Raw genomic sequence first — 17,453 nt, 5'->3', positions numbered from 1 at the left:
TATGATACAATATCCAAGCTAACAAACATATATGAAAATATTTGATTAAAAGTTAATTGCTACAAAAGAAGAGACAAACATACTTCCAGCTGTAGCTCTGTATATTTTCGTCTTAATTCAGTAACTTCCTCCCCAGCTTGCATCTTCTTGTATAAATCCAGTTCAGTATCTAGTAACTCTTTCTGCATCTAAGAAATTGTTATGGTAAATTATTAGTTCCACAGTTCACATTCTCTACTGAGGAAACAGTTTTCTGATAAAACCCAAGAATCCATTGCTACGTTCCTATCAGAAGGCTATTTCAGAAATACACAGCGAATTAAAGATTGGCCAGTGTTGGCCTCCAGGCAAAAGGTGCTGTGGCAGACTTGCCTATCTGGAAAACAGATTCCTAGAAACATTAAGGAAAGGGAATTTGAAAACTAGAAGCTGTACTGGAATTTGAAACTTAACCAAGTTGTGGCTTATTAATTCAAATCACAGCTCTAACTTACTACCTTAGGTTTCCATCTTTAAAAACAAACTAAGCACAAGCTTAGGTAGCCTTCTTGGCAAGATAAAACTTCAATGTGTAGTAGTATGTTTCTGAGCTTGCTGATGTCAAACCTTTTAGACTACCACACAAAGCCAAAGCCAAGAGAATTTTTTCTAAACTAGAGATACACAAAATAGAAAATATAATAATTATATAGTAGTGATGATGAGATAAAAAGGGATTCTACACAAAAAAAGCAGTACAATTATGAATGAATATAAAATCCATTATCAGTATTGAGAAAAAGCATCTGAGTTTATCACAATTCCATAATGCAAAAAGCACAAATGGTAGTTCTGTTCAGACCACAGTAGAAAAAACACAGTAACAAGACCTCTGCTAACAAAAGGTTGGTCTCTGATGCACCCAGTTGCCTTCCAGCACACAATACCTTAAAAAAAATGAGAAAGTTCAAAAATATATATGAAACTGAAAGGTGTCTCTGAACCTAAATTTAGACCTGTTCATTGCAACCACTGAGGTGCAGGTGCTGGTACAGGTGCAGGAAAAGGCTTTATGCAGCCCATGAAAATTTTATTTGAAGTTCTGTTCCAAACTTAAAGCTTTCTTTTTTTTTCTTTTTTTCCTTTTTTTTTTTTTACTGGAAAAAGCAGCAACCAAATGTTCCGGTGATATCACAAATGAAGGATAAAATTATAGATGATTGTGAAACAGTTTCACATTTACACCCATTGATTCAAAACCACAGCATGTAATGTATTCAAAGGCTGGTTGTCAAGAGATGAAGGTTTCGCAGTTGTGACAGTTGGAAACCAAGTATTACCACTGAATGATAAAGGGAGTTTTTTTGTTTCTTTGGTTTTTCCTGGAAGCTTTAAAAGAAAAAAAGCTGGATTATTCAACTGGCAACTTCAACCTGACCCCCTTTCAGCCCCATTTTCTGATCATCTACAGCAATCACAGAAAAAATCCATTATCTCCTGTAAAGTGGTTTTCAAAATTGGAAACAGTGTTTCTCTCAAATCCCACTGCGTTGCAACACATCAATGACATGGCAAACCAAACACTTCTGAAGTTTAATAATGACCAGCAGTTAGAACTCACAAAGCAGCCAGTGACACTGGTGTTGTAAAGACTTTTGAGGTTTATTTCTAGTACTCTTAATGAAGACTTCTCTTATAAAGCTGTGCCAGGTCTCGGGAAGAAAATACCTCCTTCAAGATACACCAAGAGGCAGCAAAGGTTTCTACACTCGGGGGGGAAGGGTATTTTGTAATCTGCATGAACTGGAACAAGACAAAAATAGGTAAAGATAATGGCACAGTCATATGGGCCTCATCTTCGTTTGCACGGTCTTCAGAGCTGCCCAGGTTTTAAACACTAAGAAAATGCAAGAGAACCTAGAGCAAAGTCTTTCAGAAAATTGTCAAAGTTGTAAATTTTAACTGAAGGCTCTGTTAGTTCCTCACTTTCACAAAGGTCAGATGGGACTGACTGTTTTCTCTCTTTCAAATGTTAACAAAACAATGCTCAGAGATAATGCACAATCTCCCAGAGAGGAAAGCCATCAATAAAATCAACTTTTCTACAGTTGGGATATTTTGCCCATTATGAAATGGGTTTGCTCCAAATGTTTCTTCACCTTCGTATTACAAAGGAAATGAAAAACCAGCACAAGAACTTCATTAAAATTGTAGTTCATATTACCATATTGCCTCACTTTACTAAGCAAAACCAACAGTCACACGAGGAAATGGTGGACCAGGTTGCCAAGCAAAGGGTGATGTGGGCAGACGGGATCTCAAGATGAACAAAACAGGGTTGAAGGGGGACCACTTCAAGCATACACATACCAATTCACACAAATGAGAGAGGGCCTACAGAACAGTATCACAAGGGAAGATCTCATTTCTTTTCTGGGCAATCAGCGCCTCTCTGAAGAGCTTGTACATTAATACACACACCATGTGAAACAAAGAGGAGGAATTAGATGTCTGAGTGCAGTTACAGCACTACAATCTCACTGGGACTACAGAAACATTGCAGGAAGATTCACACGACTAGAGCGGTGCAGTGGACGGATACAGTCTCTTAAGGAAGGATAAGCCAGGGTGGCAAGGAGCAGGAGTTGCCCGTTATGTGAGAGAGCAGTATGAATGCACAGAGCTCTGCTTGGGGACAGACGATGAGCCAGTTAAAAAGTTTATGAGTCAGGATAAAGACAGCAGACCTATGTGTGCAACGTTGCAGCGGGTGCATACTACACACTGCCTGATCAGGTAAAAGAAGTAGATGAGACCTTCTTCAGACAATTGGAAGAAGCCTCCTGTTTAAAGACCCTGGGCCTGGGTATCTGCTGTAAAGGCAGGATGATTTTCAAGAATCACATCCTGCAAGTTCCAGAGCATGGAGGAAATAAAGGACAGGAGGCAGGATGCCTGCCTGGATGAACAAGGAGATCCTAACAAAACTTAAATCCAAAACCAAGGTGTACAGGAGGTGGAAGCACGGTTAGATCACAGAAGGAGCATAGAGAGACTGAGCATGCAGGCACTGGTTTGGAAAACCAAAGCCCATCGAGAGTTGAATCTGGCAAGAGGGGTGAGAAACAAGAAGAAAGGCTTCTGCACGTCTGTCCTGGTTTCAGCTGGGATAGAGTTAATTGTCTTCCTAGGAGCTGGTACAGTGCTGTGTTTTTGAGTTTGGTATGAAGAGAATGTTGATAACACACTGATGTTTTCAGTTGTTGCTAAGTAGTGTTTAGTCTCAAGTCAAGGATTTTTCAGCTTCTCATGCCCAGCCAGCAAGATGGCTGGAGGGGACACAGCCAGGACAGCTGACCCCAATTGGCCAGAGGGGTATTCCATACCATGAGATGTCATGTCCAGTATATAAATTGGGGGGAGTGGGGATGGGGGGATCGCCACCCGGGGACTAACTGGGTGTTGGTCAGCAGGTGGTGAGCAATTGCATTGTGGATCGCTTGTATATTCCAATCCTTTTATTATTACTATTGTCATTTTATCAGTGTATCATTAATACTTTCTTCTTTTCTGTTCTATTAAACCGTTCTTATCTCAACCTGTATTGGTTTTGCGTGGCAAGGTTTTGGTAGTGGGAGGGGTTACAGGGGTGGCTTCTGTAAGAAGCTGCTGGAAGCTTCCCCTGTGTTCGAGAGAGCGCGAGCCCATACCAGCCGGCTCTAAGATGGACCCGCCACCGGCCAAGGCCGAGCCCATCAGTGATAGTGGCAACGCCTCTGTGATAACATTTTTAAGAAGGAAAAAAAAGTTGGGACAGGGAGAAACAGCCGCTGGAGTGAGGAGTGAGAACATGTAAGAGAAACAAGCCTGCGGACACCAAAGTCAGTGCAGAAGGAGGGGAGGAGATGCTCCAGGCACCGGAGCGGAGATTCCCCTGCAGCCCGTGGGGAAGACCCTGGTGAGGCAGGCTGTGTCCCTGCAGTCCAGGGAAGTCCACGGTGGAGCAGATCTCCACCTGCAGCCCGTGGAGGACCCCACGCCGGAGCAGGTGGGTTCCCAAAGGAGGCTGTGACCCCGTGGGAACCCCGCACTGGAGCAGGCTCCTGGCAAGACCTGCGTGTCTGTGGAGAGAGGAGCCCACGGAGCAGGTTTTCTGGCAGAACTTGTGACCCCGTGGGGGGACCCACGCTGGAGCAGTGTGCTTCTGAAGGACTGCACACTGTGGAAAGGACCCATGCTGGAGCAGTTCATCAAGAACTGCAGCCTGTGGGAATGGCCCATGTTGGAGAAGTTTGTGGAGGTCTGTCTCCTGTGGGTGGGACCCCATGCTGGAGCAGGGGAAGAGTGTGATGAGCCCTTGCCCTGAGGAGGTGAAGCGGCAGAAAATAACGTGTGATGACTGTAAACCCCATCCCTGTCCCCCTGTGCCGCTGGGGGGGCTTGGTGGAGAAATCCGGGAGTGAAGTTGTGCCTGGGAAGAAGGGAGGGGTGGAGGGAAGGTGTTCTGAGATTTCCTTTTATGTCTCATTACCTTGCTCTGGTTGATTTATAATAAATTGAGTTAATTTTTCCCAAATTGAGTCTGTTTTGCCCGTGACGGTAATTAGTGAATGATCTCTCCTGTCCTTATCTCGACCCGCAAGCTTTTTGTTATATTTTTCTCTCCCCTGTCCAGCTGAGGATGGGGGAGTGATAGAACGGCTTTGGTGGGCACCTGGCGTTCAGCCAGGGTCAATACATCACAGTCTTTTTGGTGGAGATGCTGGGGGTTGAACCCAGGGCCTCTTACAGACCCAATACACAACCGATGAGTTTTATTTTTTTTTTCCCCACTTCCCTCCCTCATCCCACTGGGCTGGGGGGAAGTGAGTGAGCAGCTGCGTGGTGCTTAGTTGCTGGCTGGGGTTAAACCACGACAACGTCCATCAGCAGCAAGAGGAACACTATGCTGTGAAAAATGTGGGCTGACTGCTGAATGTGAAAGGGGACCTGGCAACAAAGGACATGGAACAGCTGAGGTGCTCGATACCTCCTCCTCCTCAGTCTTTAGAGGAAAGACTTGTCTTCAGCAATTCCAGACCCTGACACTAGTGTAAAAGCCTGGAGCAAGAAGACTTACCTTTGTTGGAGGAGAATCAAGTTTGGAAACATTTAAACAAACTGGGTATACACAAAAACCTGGGACCCAATAGGATGCAAGCATTAAGTACCAAGCGAGCTCGTTGATGTCATTGCAAAGTCAATTTCAATTATCTTTGAAAGGTCATGGCCTTAGAGGGAGGTTCCTCAGGACTGAGAAAAAGCAAGTATCACTCTGATCTTCAAAAAGGGCAAGGAGATCTGGGGAACTACATGCTGGTCAGCCTCACCACAATCCCTAGGAAGATGAAGGAGCAAATAATCCAAAACCATTTCCAAGAATGTTAAAAACAAGGCGGCGATTGAGGAAAAGGAAGGAGAAATCATGCTTGACCTTAACAGCTGTCTACAGTGAGATGACTGACTTGGTGGACAAGAGCAGCGTAGTGGAAGTAATTTATCCTGACTCCAGTAAGGCTTTCAATACTACCGCCTGCAACATCCTCACAGCCAAAGGATCAAGTGCTGACGAGATAGACGGACAGCGAGATGAATTGAAAACTGGCTGAACTGCTGGGTTCAAAGGGTTCTGATCAGTGGCAGAAAGTCTATCTGGAGACCAGTCAGTAATGGTGTACCCCAGCAGTAACATCTTCATTAGTGACCTGGATGGTAAGACAGTGTGCCCTCAGCAAGTTTGTGGACAATACAAAATTTGGAGGAGCGGCTGGTACACCAGCTGGTTGTGTTTCCATTCAGAAAGATCTTGACATGCTGGAGAAATAGGGCAGGAGAAACCTCCTGCATTTCAACAAAGGGAACTGCCAAGTCCTGCACCTGAGCAGGAGTAACCCCAGCCCAGTTGGGGGCTGCCCAGATGAAGAGGACCTGAGGGGTCCTGGTAGCAGAAAAGAAGTTGAACACGAGCCAGCAGTGCATCACTGTGGCAAAGACTGACAGCCTCCTGCGCTGCATTAGGAAGAGCACCACCAGAAGGTCAAGGGAGGTGATCCTTCTCTACTCTGCAGTGGTGTGGCCACACATGGGAGTGCTGTGCCCAGCTCCAGGCTCCCCAGCACAAGAGAGACATGTTGGAGTGAGTCCAGCAAAAGGCCACAAAGATGATTAAGGGATTAGAGCATCTACTATATGAGCAGAGGCTGACAAAGCTGGGATTGTTTAACTTCAGGAAGAGAAGCCGGTGGGGGACTACTTAGTAGGGATGAGCAAAGAAGACATCCAGACTCTTCTTAGTGGTGCATGGTGATGGAACAGGACAATCCCCAGAGATCCCTTCTAATCGCAATTATTTTGAGCAATTTTGTGTTGTCAGACTATTTTCTTGTCCACTCCAAGAATTTACTAGACCACTCTCAGGGTAAAATAAATGTCATGGGTTAAAACACTGCATTTAAGTATTCTAGACAAGAATTTGCCAAGTTTTCGTGATGCACCTTGCTTCTTAATTTCTATGGGTCTGGATTCATTTCCTTGCATATGACAAAATCCACAACCAACTGTTATTCTTGGATCAAAAGTGATATAAATATTTTTTTCCTGTTCCAATTTATGAAGCACTGTACACCATCAGCAGAAGACTATTTCTCAAAAACATGAGGCTTTCACAATCAAATGCAGCTTTAAAAATATTGCCAATTTCTAGGACTTCTATAGTTCAAATTCACTCCGTAGGTAGCTTACTTCCTTCAGACCTCTCAGAAACATTTTCTCATCAGACATCCACTTTCTCTCAAAACCATGAACACATTAAAAAAAAAAAAAAAAAACCCAAAACTTCTCTTCTCTCATCTCCAAAAAAGAAGAGTTTAATCTTGTTATAGCGGTGCCTGAATTCTGGTATTACTACCCTTAGTTCCCCCTCTAAAACACAGGAGAATATTCCACTGCAATGGAACTTGGTTTAACAGGTATAAACTGACTTCCAAAAATCATAATCTATGCCCCTTTTTAGGATAAAAATATGGTCCTTCAACTATTTCCTGAAAACGATGTAAGAAGCTACAGTGAGTACATACAGGTCATTTCAGTATTTCTTTTCAAAGCTGTATATCACTGTAATTTACACTGCAGTTACTTTTAATACCTATATTTCTAGGTAAAATAAAGCAGTAGAAATGCTGCTTCAAAATGAAAACTAATGAACCCTTTAAATTAAATCTGGGTTGTAACATTATACCAGCTTTTTAAAACAGAATCCCAAACATTAAAAGACTAAACATTCTGAAGATTTAAGAACTGAATGAAATTAGCAAGAAAAGATCAAGACTTTTTGCCTTTACTGGAAAATACAGTGTACAAAAACCCCTGCTCTTTTATTAGTATGCACTTCCTCCCTTGATAGAGGAAGAAAAACTTGTAATGTATTTTTTAAGAAACTTACTAATTTCTTAAAATGTTATTTCTCAAAGTCTCACTTAATTCTTAATCACCTTGTGACCTGTTTAGGAACAAATACTTCTATAAAAAGCAAAATACTGCATTTTAAAAAGGTAATATAATTGCATCTTTAAGCAGCTGGGAAATTGGTTATAGCCATATACTAACAAGAATGATAGCAGAGGACAGAAAATCCTGCCACAGGTGCAACCCAAACATAGGTAGCTAGATCAAAGGAAAACTGACCAGTATAATCTTCAATCTAAAAAGCTTAATATATTGAAAAATTTCAGTGACATAAAAAGCTTCAGAAAATTATGTACCCGTACAGCAGTCAACTAATTTCATGAAGCATTTTGTGTATTAAACCAACCAGAAGATATGTATTGCATAATGATAATCCCTTTGCATCAGAAATACTATTTTCATGATTTCTATTCAAAATTTAAGAAAGCAATAGACTATACACAAAAGATCAGATAAAACAAAAGAAATAATCATAAGATTTGGGGGAAGGAGGGGGAGGCGCATGTGTTGATTTTCCAGATGATGCAATATCTGTGTAACAGTGGCTAACCTTTTAGCCAACAGCATGGTTTTAAAATTAACTATGTTCCTTTAAAAAGATGACTTCAAAATTAAACCAGTTCTAAATACTGCTGATGTGGCTGCATATTTTTATTCTGCTAACATAAGCATGTGAATTCATCTTATTAAAAAGCTGACCAAAACTTGAGTACCTGAGTCTTAGTTTTCATGCTTTTTAAAGGAGTCCCTCCTCCTGGTGATACACCTTTTAATTCATCCTTTAACTTGGTAATGCTATTAGTCAAAATTTCCAGTGTTTTCATGATTTCTGCTTTGTCTTCTGACTTCATGGCTTTATTCTTCTCCAGCTTTGAAATAAGCATCTGTCCAATTTAAAAAATTAATAAAATTTTTTAAAAAAATCTTTTTATTTAGCAACTACTATTACAGATTTCTTTTCCAGTACTCATTACAACCAATGGAAAACCAGAATATTGCATTTCTTTTGCTGTGATCTTCAAACTCAATATATAGTGCTTTTCACAGCTTACGTTAAACTAAAATCTTTGTCTGAATCTCTGATTAATTAATTTGCTAACAAACACCTGATATCCCCACTTCATTTGGACAGATTTGTTCAATATACTTAAATTATTTCAAAATTTCTATCCAACTTAAATGACATTGTGGCCTTTTTCTTCTCCTAAGCTTAAATGCAGTCATGCATACTTTTCTACATCAATCTTTCCTGCTCTTGTGAAGTACAACTCTCAGGCTTTCATTTCTCCCCAAAAACATAAGTATGTCACACCCAAATTAAGCAATTTAAACTAAAATTGCACCTAAATCGCATAAGCTTGTAGTTTAAGTGAACTAACAAGACAAGTTAGATTAAAACTCTAAACTTAAAATAACGTCGTAATACCTTTCTATGAGAATGTTTATTTTACAGGCCAGTTTTGTAGCTCACACTTACAAAATCTGAAATATTTTAAAGTAGTGAACTGAGATTTTACAACTATGTTGCTGACTTTCTTTAATGCTAACATTTTACCTTTTGTGTTTCAATGTGCTTCTCTAAGATTTCTTGCTTCTTTTTTCTCACGTCTTGTTGAAGTCGTAATGCTTCCTAGAAGCATAAAAAAATCAAAGCTTTTAGATTTTGAAAAAATAATGCTAGAAGAATCTACACTATACCTGACAACTATACAGTAGTAATTTACAGTAACAGGGAAAAAAATTAATAATAGAAACACAAGGGACCAATAGGCAATATTTTTCAAATTATGTTTTGGAAAATAACACATCACCGAATTAGTGAAGGATCTAATGATCTTTCTTAGATCTGTGCTGGGAAGACTTCATTATTACTTATGTACAAAGTAACCGCTTACACAACTCCACTGAAAGCTGAAAGGCAATATAATACACTACCGCAAGACATAGAACATACAAGAGTTCAAATGTGCAAGGACAGTATCTTGAAAACTGTAAATCAAGTCCATCAATGAAAACATTCTGCAGTACAGTTACAAGCAAAAAGAAATACATTCTATTTTCTAAAACTGAAGTGTTACCCAAAGAAAACCATCACTTTTGCATCTGACTGCTATAACTTGGAAGTGACAAGTACTAGCACTCCATCTGCTAAAACCAGAATCTTGACATTGCAATGGGCCAATCAAAATAAATTGAAACTGATAAATTTGTGACATATTGCACTCAGAAGGAGAAGCAGGAGGAGATGCTACAGCTGCTGTGCTCAGCTCCTACTAATGTCACTTGAGAGAAAGCAATTGCTTCTTGCTCTCGGATACAGACTGTAGAAGTCTTAGCAGGATACTTGCAGAAAACAATTAAGAGCTTTGATATCAACATATTTAATGGGATAAAAGAGGACAGGCAGATGATGATTTTGCACCTCTAGATCACCCATCAACCAGGATTCATTATCTTATACAAAGAGTATAAATGCGTAACAGTAATAAAAAAGAAATAGTAATAAGGTTTCTGTATGTCTTCCCAAATACTGACAAATTCTGCTGCATGAAATGTTAGTTTTGCAATACAGTGTGCAATAATTTTTCTGAAGGGAAAAGGAAGATAAGACAAGGGGATGAATGCTAAGAAAAACTAGGGAGACAGGAGGAAAGAAGGGAGTGAGTCCCACAAAATCACGTTTTCCCACAAGTACTAGTATATTGTAATAGAAATCTCTGAATAGAGGAAGGAGCACAAGAGCACATGAAAAAAGAGCCAATCACTTAGCACATCTTCAGTGTCTTCTGTCAAAAAAAACCCCTACAGATGTCATGATGAGTCAATAATTTTACTATGAGCTTTTTGCCATTTCACAGGCACTTAGCATCTTAACTTGAAAGGTAAAGGCTCTAATTCTGAAAAACATGTTTTAGGGGACAAAAATGAAATTAAATTCCCAAATTAGAAGTGATTTCTTTAAAGTATGGACCAACGCCACAACTGACATGCAGCTACAAACTGCTGTTTCAAATTATATTAGACATTAGCTACAGAAGTTTACTAATAGGCTAAAATCTTCGTTTAACAGTTATACTGCTTTCAATACTTATGTTTGAATCTAACTTAGTATTGAACTCTTAATTTCTGGTTTGAAACCAATACGATAAACATTGTCCTATATTTAGTTTTTCTAAATGGTAAGAATAAACCTGAAAAAGGAGATTTACTGGGCTCTTCTGAAAATTCTACACAAGCTAAACTACAACTGAGTGACCTATTCAAGACCAAATGCATTTTTGTTGTATTGTTGCATTTCCTCTCCAGCGTAAAAATAAAAAAAATGGATGCGGGAGAACTACAGTTTGGAAACAATAAAATGCAGAGTCATACACTTCTCATTTCTGTCAAGTGAAGAAACAGTTTTGGTCACAAGTAATGAAGGCCAGTCTGATGATGATAAAGGCCAGTTCCAGAAAGCCTTAAGAGAGAACAATAGTGACTATCCTATACTGCCTTCTCACTCACAATAGACAATTCATGCCTCAACATGCAGATACTGCTTCCAGGGAAAAGTATTTGCCATTTTGAACTTCTAGAGAGTTTTAAACCTGCTTACACTGCCTGAACATACACTGAAAAAGTAACAAAACAATGCTGAATTTTCTTCTCCTTTGAAAAGAAATCATCACAGCAAATTTAATCCTATAACTAGTTTCATCTACGCTCTTGAGATGAATATATATAGTGCACTACCTCTAGTGGTCACAAGTTCCCAATCTAGGTCCATTTTATAAAGAAGCATATTTAATTTACCTGTTTTTTCTTCTGTGCTTCATTAGAGTCTAGCACGGAAGTGGAAACAACAGGCAAAGATTTCTGTGCTGCCTTCAAAGCAGCAGGGTTGTACACAGTTTTTGTCAAGCCAGTAGAAGTGGATAAAACCTATAGGAGGAAATCATTTTATTTTTTTGCCAGTGAATTTCAATTTTTTTAAAAAAAAAACATGAGTGCTTAAAAATATATAAGCGTCTTTTCTTTTGTCTGTTTTGATGATATGAAATATAAAAATTTGGTGTAACAGTAATATTTGGAGTTTCTGAAGTTAAACAATTTTTAAAGAGGCAGCACCACATCAGATACAGAAGAATTATAAACATCAGATGATAAATCCTTCCCACTGAGATTTCATATGTACTTCCGAGCTTCAAATATATAAAATTTTATGTATTTGAGCATCATTAAGGAAACAGAAGACTGAGATTTTCCCAAGAATAACTGAAGTTTTTCTTTTTTTGTTTTGTAGTTTAAAATACAATTTTTCATGGCTGCGTAAATTTTCCAAGCAAAAATTCAACATAATTTTAAAGACTGAGGTCCAAAGTAGATACAATAGTTCCTTTTCATATGCAGTTTGTGCAAAGTAAAGCTTGTACAATCAACAAGAAGTAACTCAAGTACAGGGAAGTCTTCAACATCGTACAGCAAAGGAAGAGACTCCTATGTTTCTGTTCTCTTTCCTACATTTGTAATGAGGTATGAAATTTCTCCACGACTTACTGAGAACACAGTTGTCTACTTTATAATCTTTCTGAAGTATACTATGTACATCTCCGCAATAGCTGAAGATTTGGACTACTCTGATTTTTTATCACAATCCTTAAAGGACATTTTGGCCATGTTAGTATTGAAAAAATCCGTGGCTAAGTGCTAGAGATAATATAGGCATGATCTTGTCTGCCTTGTTAGCAAATCACAGTAATTATGCAATTGGTATCATTTCCAGGGGTTTAAAAATACTTTATATGTATTTGGAAAATTAAAAGATGCATGCAGAGTCTATTGGTCACCATGCACTCCATATCATAGACACAATGCCCACCAACAGGAGAAAAGAAAAAAAAGAGACAGTCAAGAAACATTAGAAAGACAGAAAAGACCAAGAGATCAGAAGAATTTACAATAGGAATGCTTCATATAAAAGCTTTTCACTTTGTTGTGCTATTTATACTATTTCTTCCCACAGTAAAGTATTTTCTAGCGTAGGCAGTGCAGAGAGAACAAAAAAAAAAACCCCAAAACCACAAAGCATGTTATGGGGTATTATAAAAGGTGATATAAATGCTCTAAGCAGGCCATTAAAAAGGACACGAAGGAACTTTTTTAAAACTTATTAAAGCACATTAACATATGCATATCCCAATCATACACTTCCTATTACAAAGTATCTTTAGGACAGGCTACATCACAAACGGAGGACCAAGTAAAGACAAAAATATTGACACACTCCTTTTGCCCTGAACTGTCTTGATGGCAGTGAACCATGCTTCCTCATCTCTTTTAATATAAGGAGAGATGCCACAGCAGATGTACCTGCACCAACTAATACAGAAGAACAAGAAGCCACACATTAATGTCTTCTAAATCTTTTAATACTATTCAAGAGAAGGAATAGTGTGAATCTCTTCACAAGTTCATAAATTGCAAGTCCCTATACAGATCTTAAAAGTCCTCACAATGACTGTTTCATCTCCTTTTCCTCCTCCTCTTTGGGAAGCATAGCTACCAACTTTCTTACTGTAAAGTTCTTGTCAAACCCTGCACTCAGTCAGAAGCAAAAAAATACCTAGGACATGACATCTATGTTTTTTGACAGCTGTCAATCATTTAATTTCTAATGGTTATAGAGCATTATCACTGCAAACCAAGCAAGGTATTTCCTTGTAAAGGGACAGTAGTAGGTAAAAACAGGTCAAACCAAGTTTCAGAACTCTACTAAAAATGCCAAAGGAAACTGCTGCTTCACAACCAGTCCATTGAACAGCCCAGCAGCTAATCAAAATCGGTTTGTACTATAAGACAACACAGCAGAAAACCATTTTAGCATGATTTTAGTCTTTGTAGAGAAGTGTTTCAGGATAACTCAGCTCTTAAGGAATGAGGAAAAAAACTATTTCCACTCAAACTGAAGCAGACTTCCCACTTCTGAACTAAGTGTACAGTATGTATGTAGAATGTAGTTCAGGAATACACAGCAAGATACTTATCTGCAACTAATTTAGGGCAACAAGAACACAACTAATCAAACCACCAACAAAATATAGGCAAGTCAAGATCAGTGCATTCAGGTAGACTGCTCGGCTTGAAATGAGTCGAAGAGACATCATCCTCTACAATTACAACTCAAGTATTGTTACCTTTGTATACTAAGTACAGCATGGTATCTTTGGAGCGAATTTTACTTTTTAGATTCCAGTAAATGCATTATCTCCAATATCATAAGGGGGCAAGGGGGAAATGCAGTGGATGCTTCAGTTCAGGTCAAGCCAATTCCCAACAGAAAAGATACATACCTAGGCAGAGGAATCTTGTTACCAGGTAAAACTTGCTGCCTTTCTACCAAAAGGCTTCTCAAATGAATGTTATAAACACTGAGAAAGCATGTCCCCTAAGGTGCTAAATAGATCTGAAAACATGCATCACGAAGTTTGCTACTAAAGTAAACACATCATCAACTCCGTGTTCTGAAAATTGCAACCACTGGGCAAAATACATAACTCGTAACCACAGTTCAGGTGCACTTTTCCCACCTTACCTCTCTTTGTCCTCTCTATACTGATTAATTTCCACTTTTATCTTTTCACAAGTACTGCAAATTGTAAGACCAAGTAAGAGGGTAAATGTTTACAGCATCACCTTTTAAGGGACAAAAAAGCCCCAAAACATTTTTAAAGAAAGGCTCTCTATAGATTCCTATGTAGTGTCAAAATTTATTTATTTTTTTAATTTATTTCTGTATTCTTCTAACAACTCAGGATCCTGGAACATATCTAGTTATTTTCATGATCAAATAAATGGAACCTACTATATTAAAACAAAACCCACAGAATAGTATCTTCTGTCCTAGCATATTTTATTCTTCTTATAATCATTTAGCCATCTGCTGAGTTTCAATACATTATACTTCATAAAACTAACCTTTAACAAATAACATTACTCACAGGTATGAAACAAACTTAATATTAATGCGAGTGATTTTATAATAAAATTAATTCTACTGAAATGAAATGTGAAAGGAAAAAAATGAGACATTCTCTTACCTTTTCAGTTGTTGGAGTAACTGGCTTTGACACAAAACCCAGTCTATCCTTCACAGATAATTTAGTCACATTCTAAGAAAGAAAACAAAATTATAGTTCAAATACACCTTACTTTACGAATATTTTACTGTTTCCTGTGTAATTCCAGATGTTAGAGATTTAGAAAAAACATATTTAAGTAATAAAGCCATAGACTTTTGAGCAACAGTACAAGAAAAATAATACTAAAGCCGCTGATGAAATGAATTTTAGATATTTGATTTTACAGTTAATATACACCCAGAAATAGATTGGATAAGACAAAAGTAAAGCCAAATTTGGAATCAAATATTATACTACATATTTTTTGCAAGAAGACCATGACATGCTAGCTGGCGGAGGATTATCTACACAGGCCCTTTTAAATACACTTCAGGTTTTGTGTTTTATAATCTGCTATTTGCAGGTATCAGTTGCAGAAAGTTTTTGTTTGAATTTAAACTAATGTTTTCTGAAGTGTGGTGGTCTTCCTTTTCAGACCTAAAACTAAAGTAGTGACACAATGCTAATAATGAAATACTTCTAATATAATAAATATTTAAAGGCTATTTCTAATGGGAGTAACATGCCAGATTGTCTTTGTCATATTGGTACTGTGGTTACATTATTCCTTGCATTAAGAGCGATATACAAATACTGAAACCACTTTTAGACGCTGACTATCGGTCTCTAATGGTTTTAGCTGTTTAACAGATATAATATTAAAAGTTTAATATTAATTAATATTTAGGTTTTTTGATAGAAATCACTTTATTTTGAAGTTTGAAAACTGCTATTTAACACAGCATTACTGCAATATTTTCAGAGTTTCTTGGGTTTTTTTTAAACTAACTAAAAAAATATGATACTAAAAATTAAGTACCGTGCTTGGGTAAGAAAGCCAAATATCGTTGCACTGAGGAAAACTTTAAAATCAAAACACCACTCACAATCAAATCGGATGAACTTATAAGTAGCAATGTGTACTTGCACTATATGAATAACTGTAACAGATACATCAATACACTATGGAACCTATTACAGAAAGAAAAATGTGCAACTGATTTTTTGACTGTCATACATACCTGAGTGACTTCTGTATTGGCACTCTGTGCTTCTGCAGGTTCAATATTACTTGCAGGTACCGGACCTAATCGCTCCTTGACTGATTGTTTCACTACCGGTAAACTAGGTTGCTGAACTAAGGGTTGTATTACCTGTAACACCACCCCATCCCCAAAAAAGCATATCATAATATTAACAACAAAAGGCTGCTACATACTCAGTTCAATAAATACACAATGAAATTGCAGCGACTGCATTTAGATTTACACTTCTTTGTTTCTATCATTCAATAGCTTTTCCACCTAATGGCAAAAATAAACACTTCATGAGATTTAGGATGTTACACTCACTATTTGTGTAGCGCATAGAGCAATAACATCTATTTTGCACTTGCAGCTCACAGAAGTGATCAACCAACTCTGGTCTATTAATCACATCTACTTAGATTATCTTAATTTCCACCTGTTAGAACTGAATAAAAAGAAAGAAGCAGTCTTCTGATTCCTTTCACAGATCTTTCATCATCAACCATTTAGTTATGGAAAGGCAGATTACAAACTTGCATTATAAAGACTCTCACTTTTTATTACAGCGATATGTCACTTTTCATCTCCTATGTGTTTAACTTGGACAACATAGAAAAAGAAAGGATACGGAGACATGCAGTCATGGGACTGAGGAAAAAGAAAACAGAGCAGCTAATCTTCGGACCTACCATGAATATGACCTGACAGGTAACAAACACCCTGCCTTTTTATTTTGACAAAAACATTAAACACTTAAGACCAATAAAATACTCTTCCAAGCAAGCTTCCTGTCATATTTATGACCCTCCCAAGGTCACCTAACCCATTCACCCACTCCAGGGCAAAGTCAGCTACACCTAAGCCATTACTGACAGTATCTATGTAGTTCTTACAGATTTCCATGAAAGAGGTCCTATCACCTCTCTAGACAAAAGTGTTTCAGTATCCTTTAGCATTAGAAAATGTTTTTTAATATCTAACCTAAATCTCCTGAGCTGCCTTTTAGGCCCAGTACTTCTTGTTTTATCTACTGCAGATGTCGAGAGCACATTATTTCTGCTTCCTGGCAGAAACCATTTATTTGATGATTTATTATGGTTGACTCCCACCATCTTTACTAAATGCTTCCACTCCTTTCAGAATTTCCACAGTAAGAATTTTCCAAAGTAATCCTGCTGAGAAAGAGCAATGGTTGAGAAATTGTGCAGGACCAGATAGTACTGAAAGGACAACTTAAAAAGCCAACTGATTTTACATTGAAAAAAAATTCAAAAGCCTGTCTTTAGTGCCTGACAGAAAAAATCTGGCTGGAAACCATTATAAACATAGGTTAAATTAATTCAGCTCTAATTAATTAATAAACCAGAAATCTTCACAAAAATTAACATACTTGTATGTAGTATGTGATGTACTGTAAGAAAAGAGCTTCCATACTACCTGTAGATATGATACCAAATATTAATTTCAATGAAAAGGGAAGTAAATACTCATGCTCCTGAAAGGATTATGAATTAAAAATACCTGTTTACTGACTCAACAATTTGATAATTGCTGTATTTTGGGGTAGAACAACATTGCACTTAGAATTTTAATTTCCTGTTTAAATTTCTCTTGTCACTGTGTGCCCTCTATCACCCATAACGGCCTTCAAATTGTAGTCTCCTGACACATGCTGAAAGGCTGTTCTTTGTGAAGCAGGAACTCTTAACATTGTCACCTAGTACCAAGGGGAATTCATTCTCAAACCATCAAGGTTAACTTGCCAAAGGTGTTGTGCTGGGAA

The 17,453-nt window shown here is 38.0% G+C and overlaps 1 protein-coding gene across 9 annotated transcripts in view; it reads right to left on the bottom strand.

Annotated features, from left to right (window-relative positions):
- The window catches only part of RBM26 (RNA binding motif protein 26), a 60,555-nt gene that overhangs the window by 14,155 nt on the left and 28,947 nt on the right, over positions 1 to 17,453 (bottom strand). For 8 of the 9 annotated variants that reach the window (XR_007507992.1, XR_007507993.1, XM_049816035.1 and 5 more), the window contains exons 13-18: positions 15,665 to 15,796; positions 14,562 to 14,633; positions 11,278 to 11,406; positions 9,038 to 9,112; positions 8,196 to 8,366; positions 84 to 188 (exon numbers count right to left, since the gene is read on the bottom strand). Coding sequence is in view for 7 of the 9 variants with exons in the window: in XM_049816035.1 (XP_049671992.1) it covers positions 84 to 188; positions 8,196 to 8,366; positions 9,038 to 9,112; positions 11,278 to 11,406; positions 14,562 to 14,633; positions 15,665 to 15,796 (684 nt within the window). In the remaining 2 variants the exon portion in view is untranslated. The remainder of the gene's footprint in view (positions 1 to 83; positions 189 to 8,195; positions 8,367 to 9,037; positions 9,113 to 11,277; positions 11,407 to 14,561; positions 14,634 to 15,664; positions 15,797 to 17,453) is intronic. The other variant, XM_049816042.1, reaches the window with a different exon arrangement.

This window comes from Accipiter gentilis, chromosome 13 (genome assembly GCF_929443795.1).
Source record: "Accipiter gentilis chromosome 13, bAccGen1.1, whole genome shotgun sequence".
Classification (NCBI taxonomy): domain Eukaryota; kingdom Metazoa; phylum Chordata; class Aves; order Accipitriformes; family Accipitridae; genus Astur; species Astur gentilis.
Note: the sequence above shows the minus strand (reverse complement) of the source record. Positions and strands in the feature narration are given on the sequence as shown.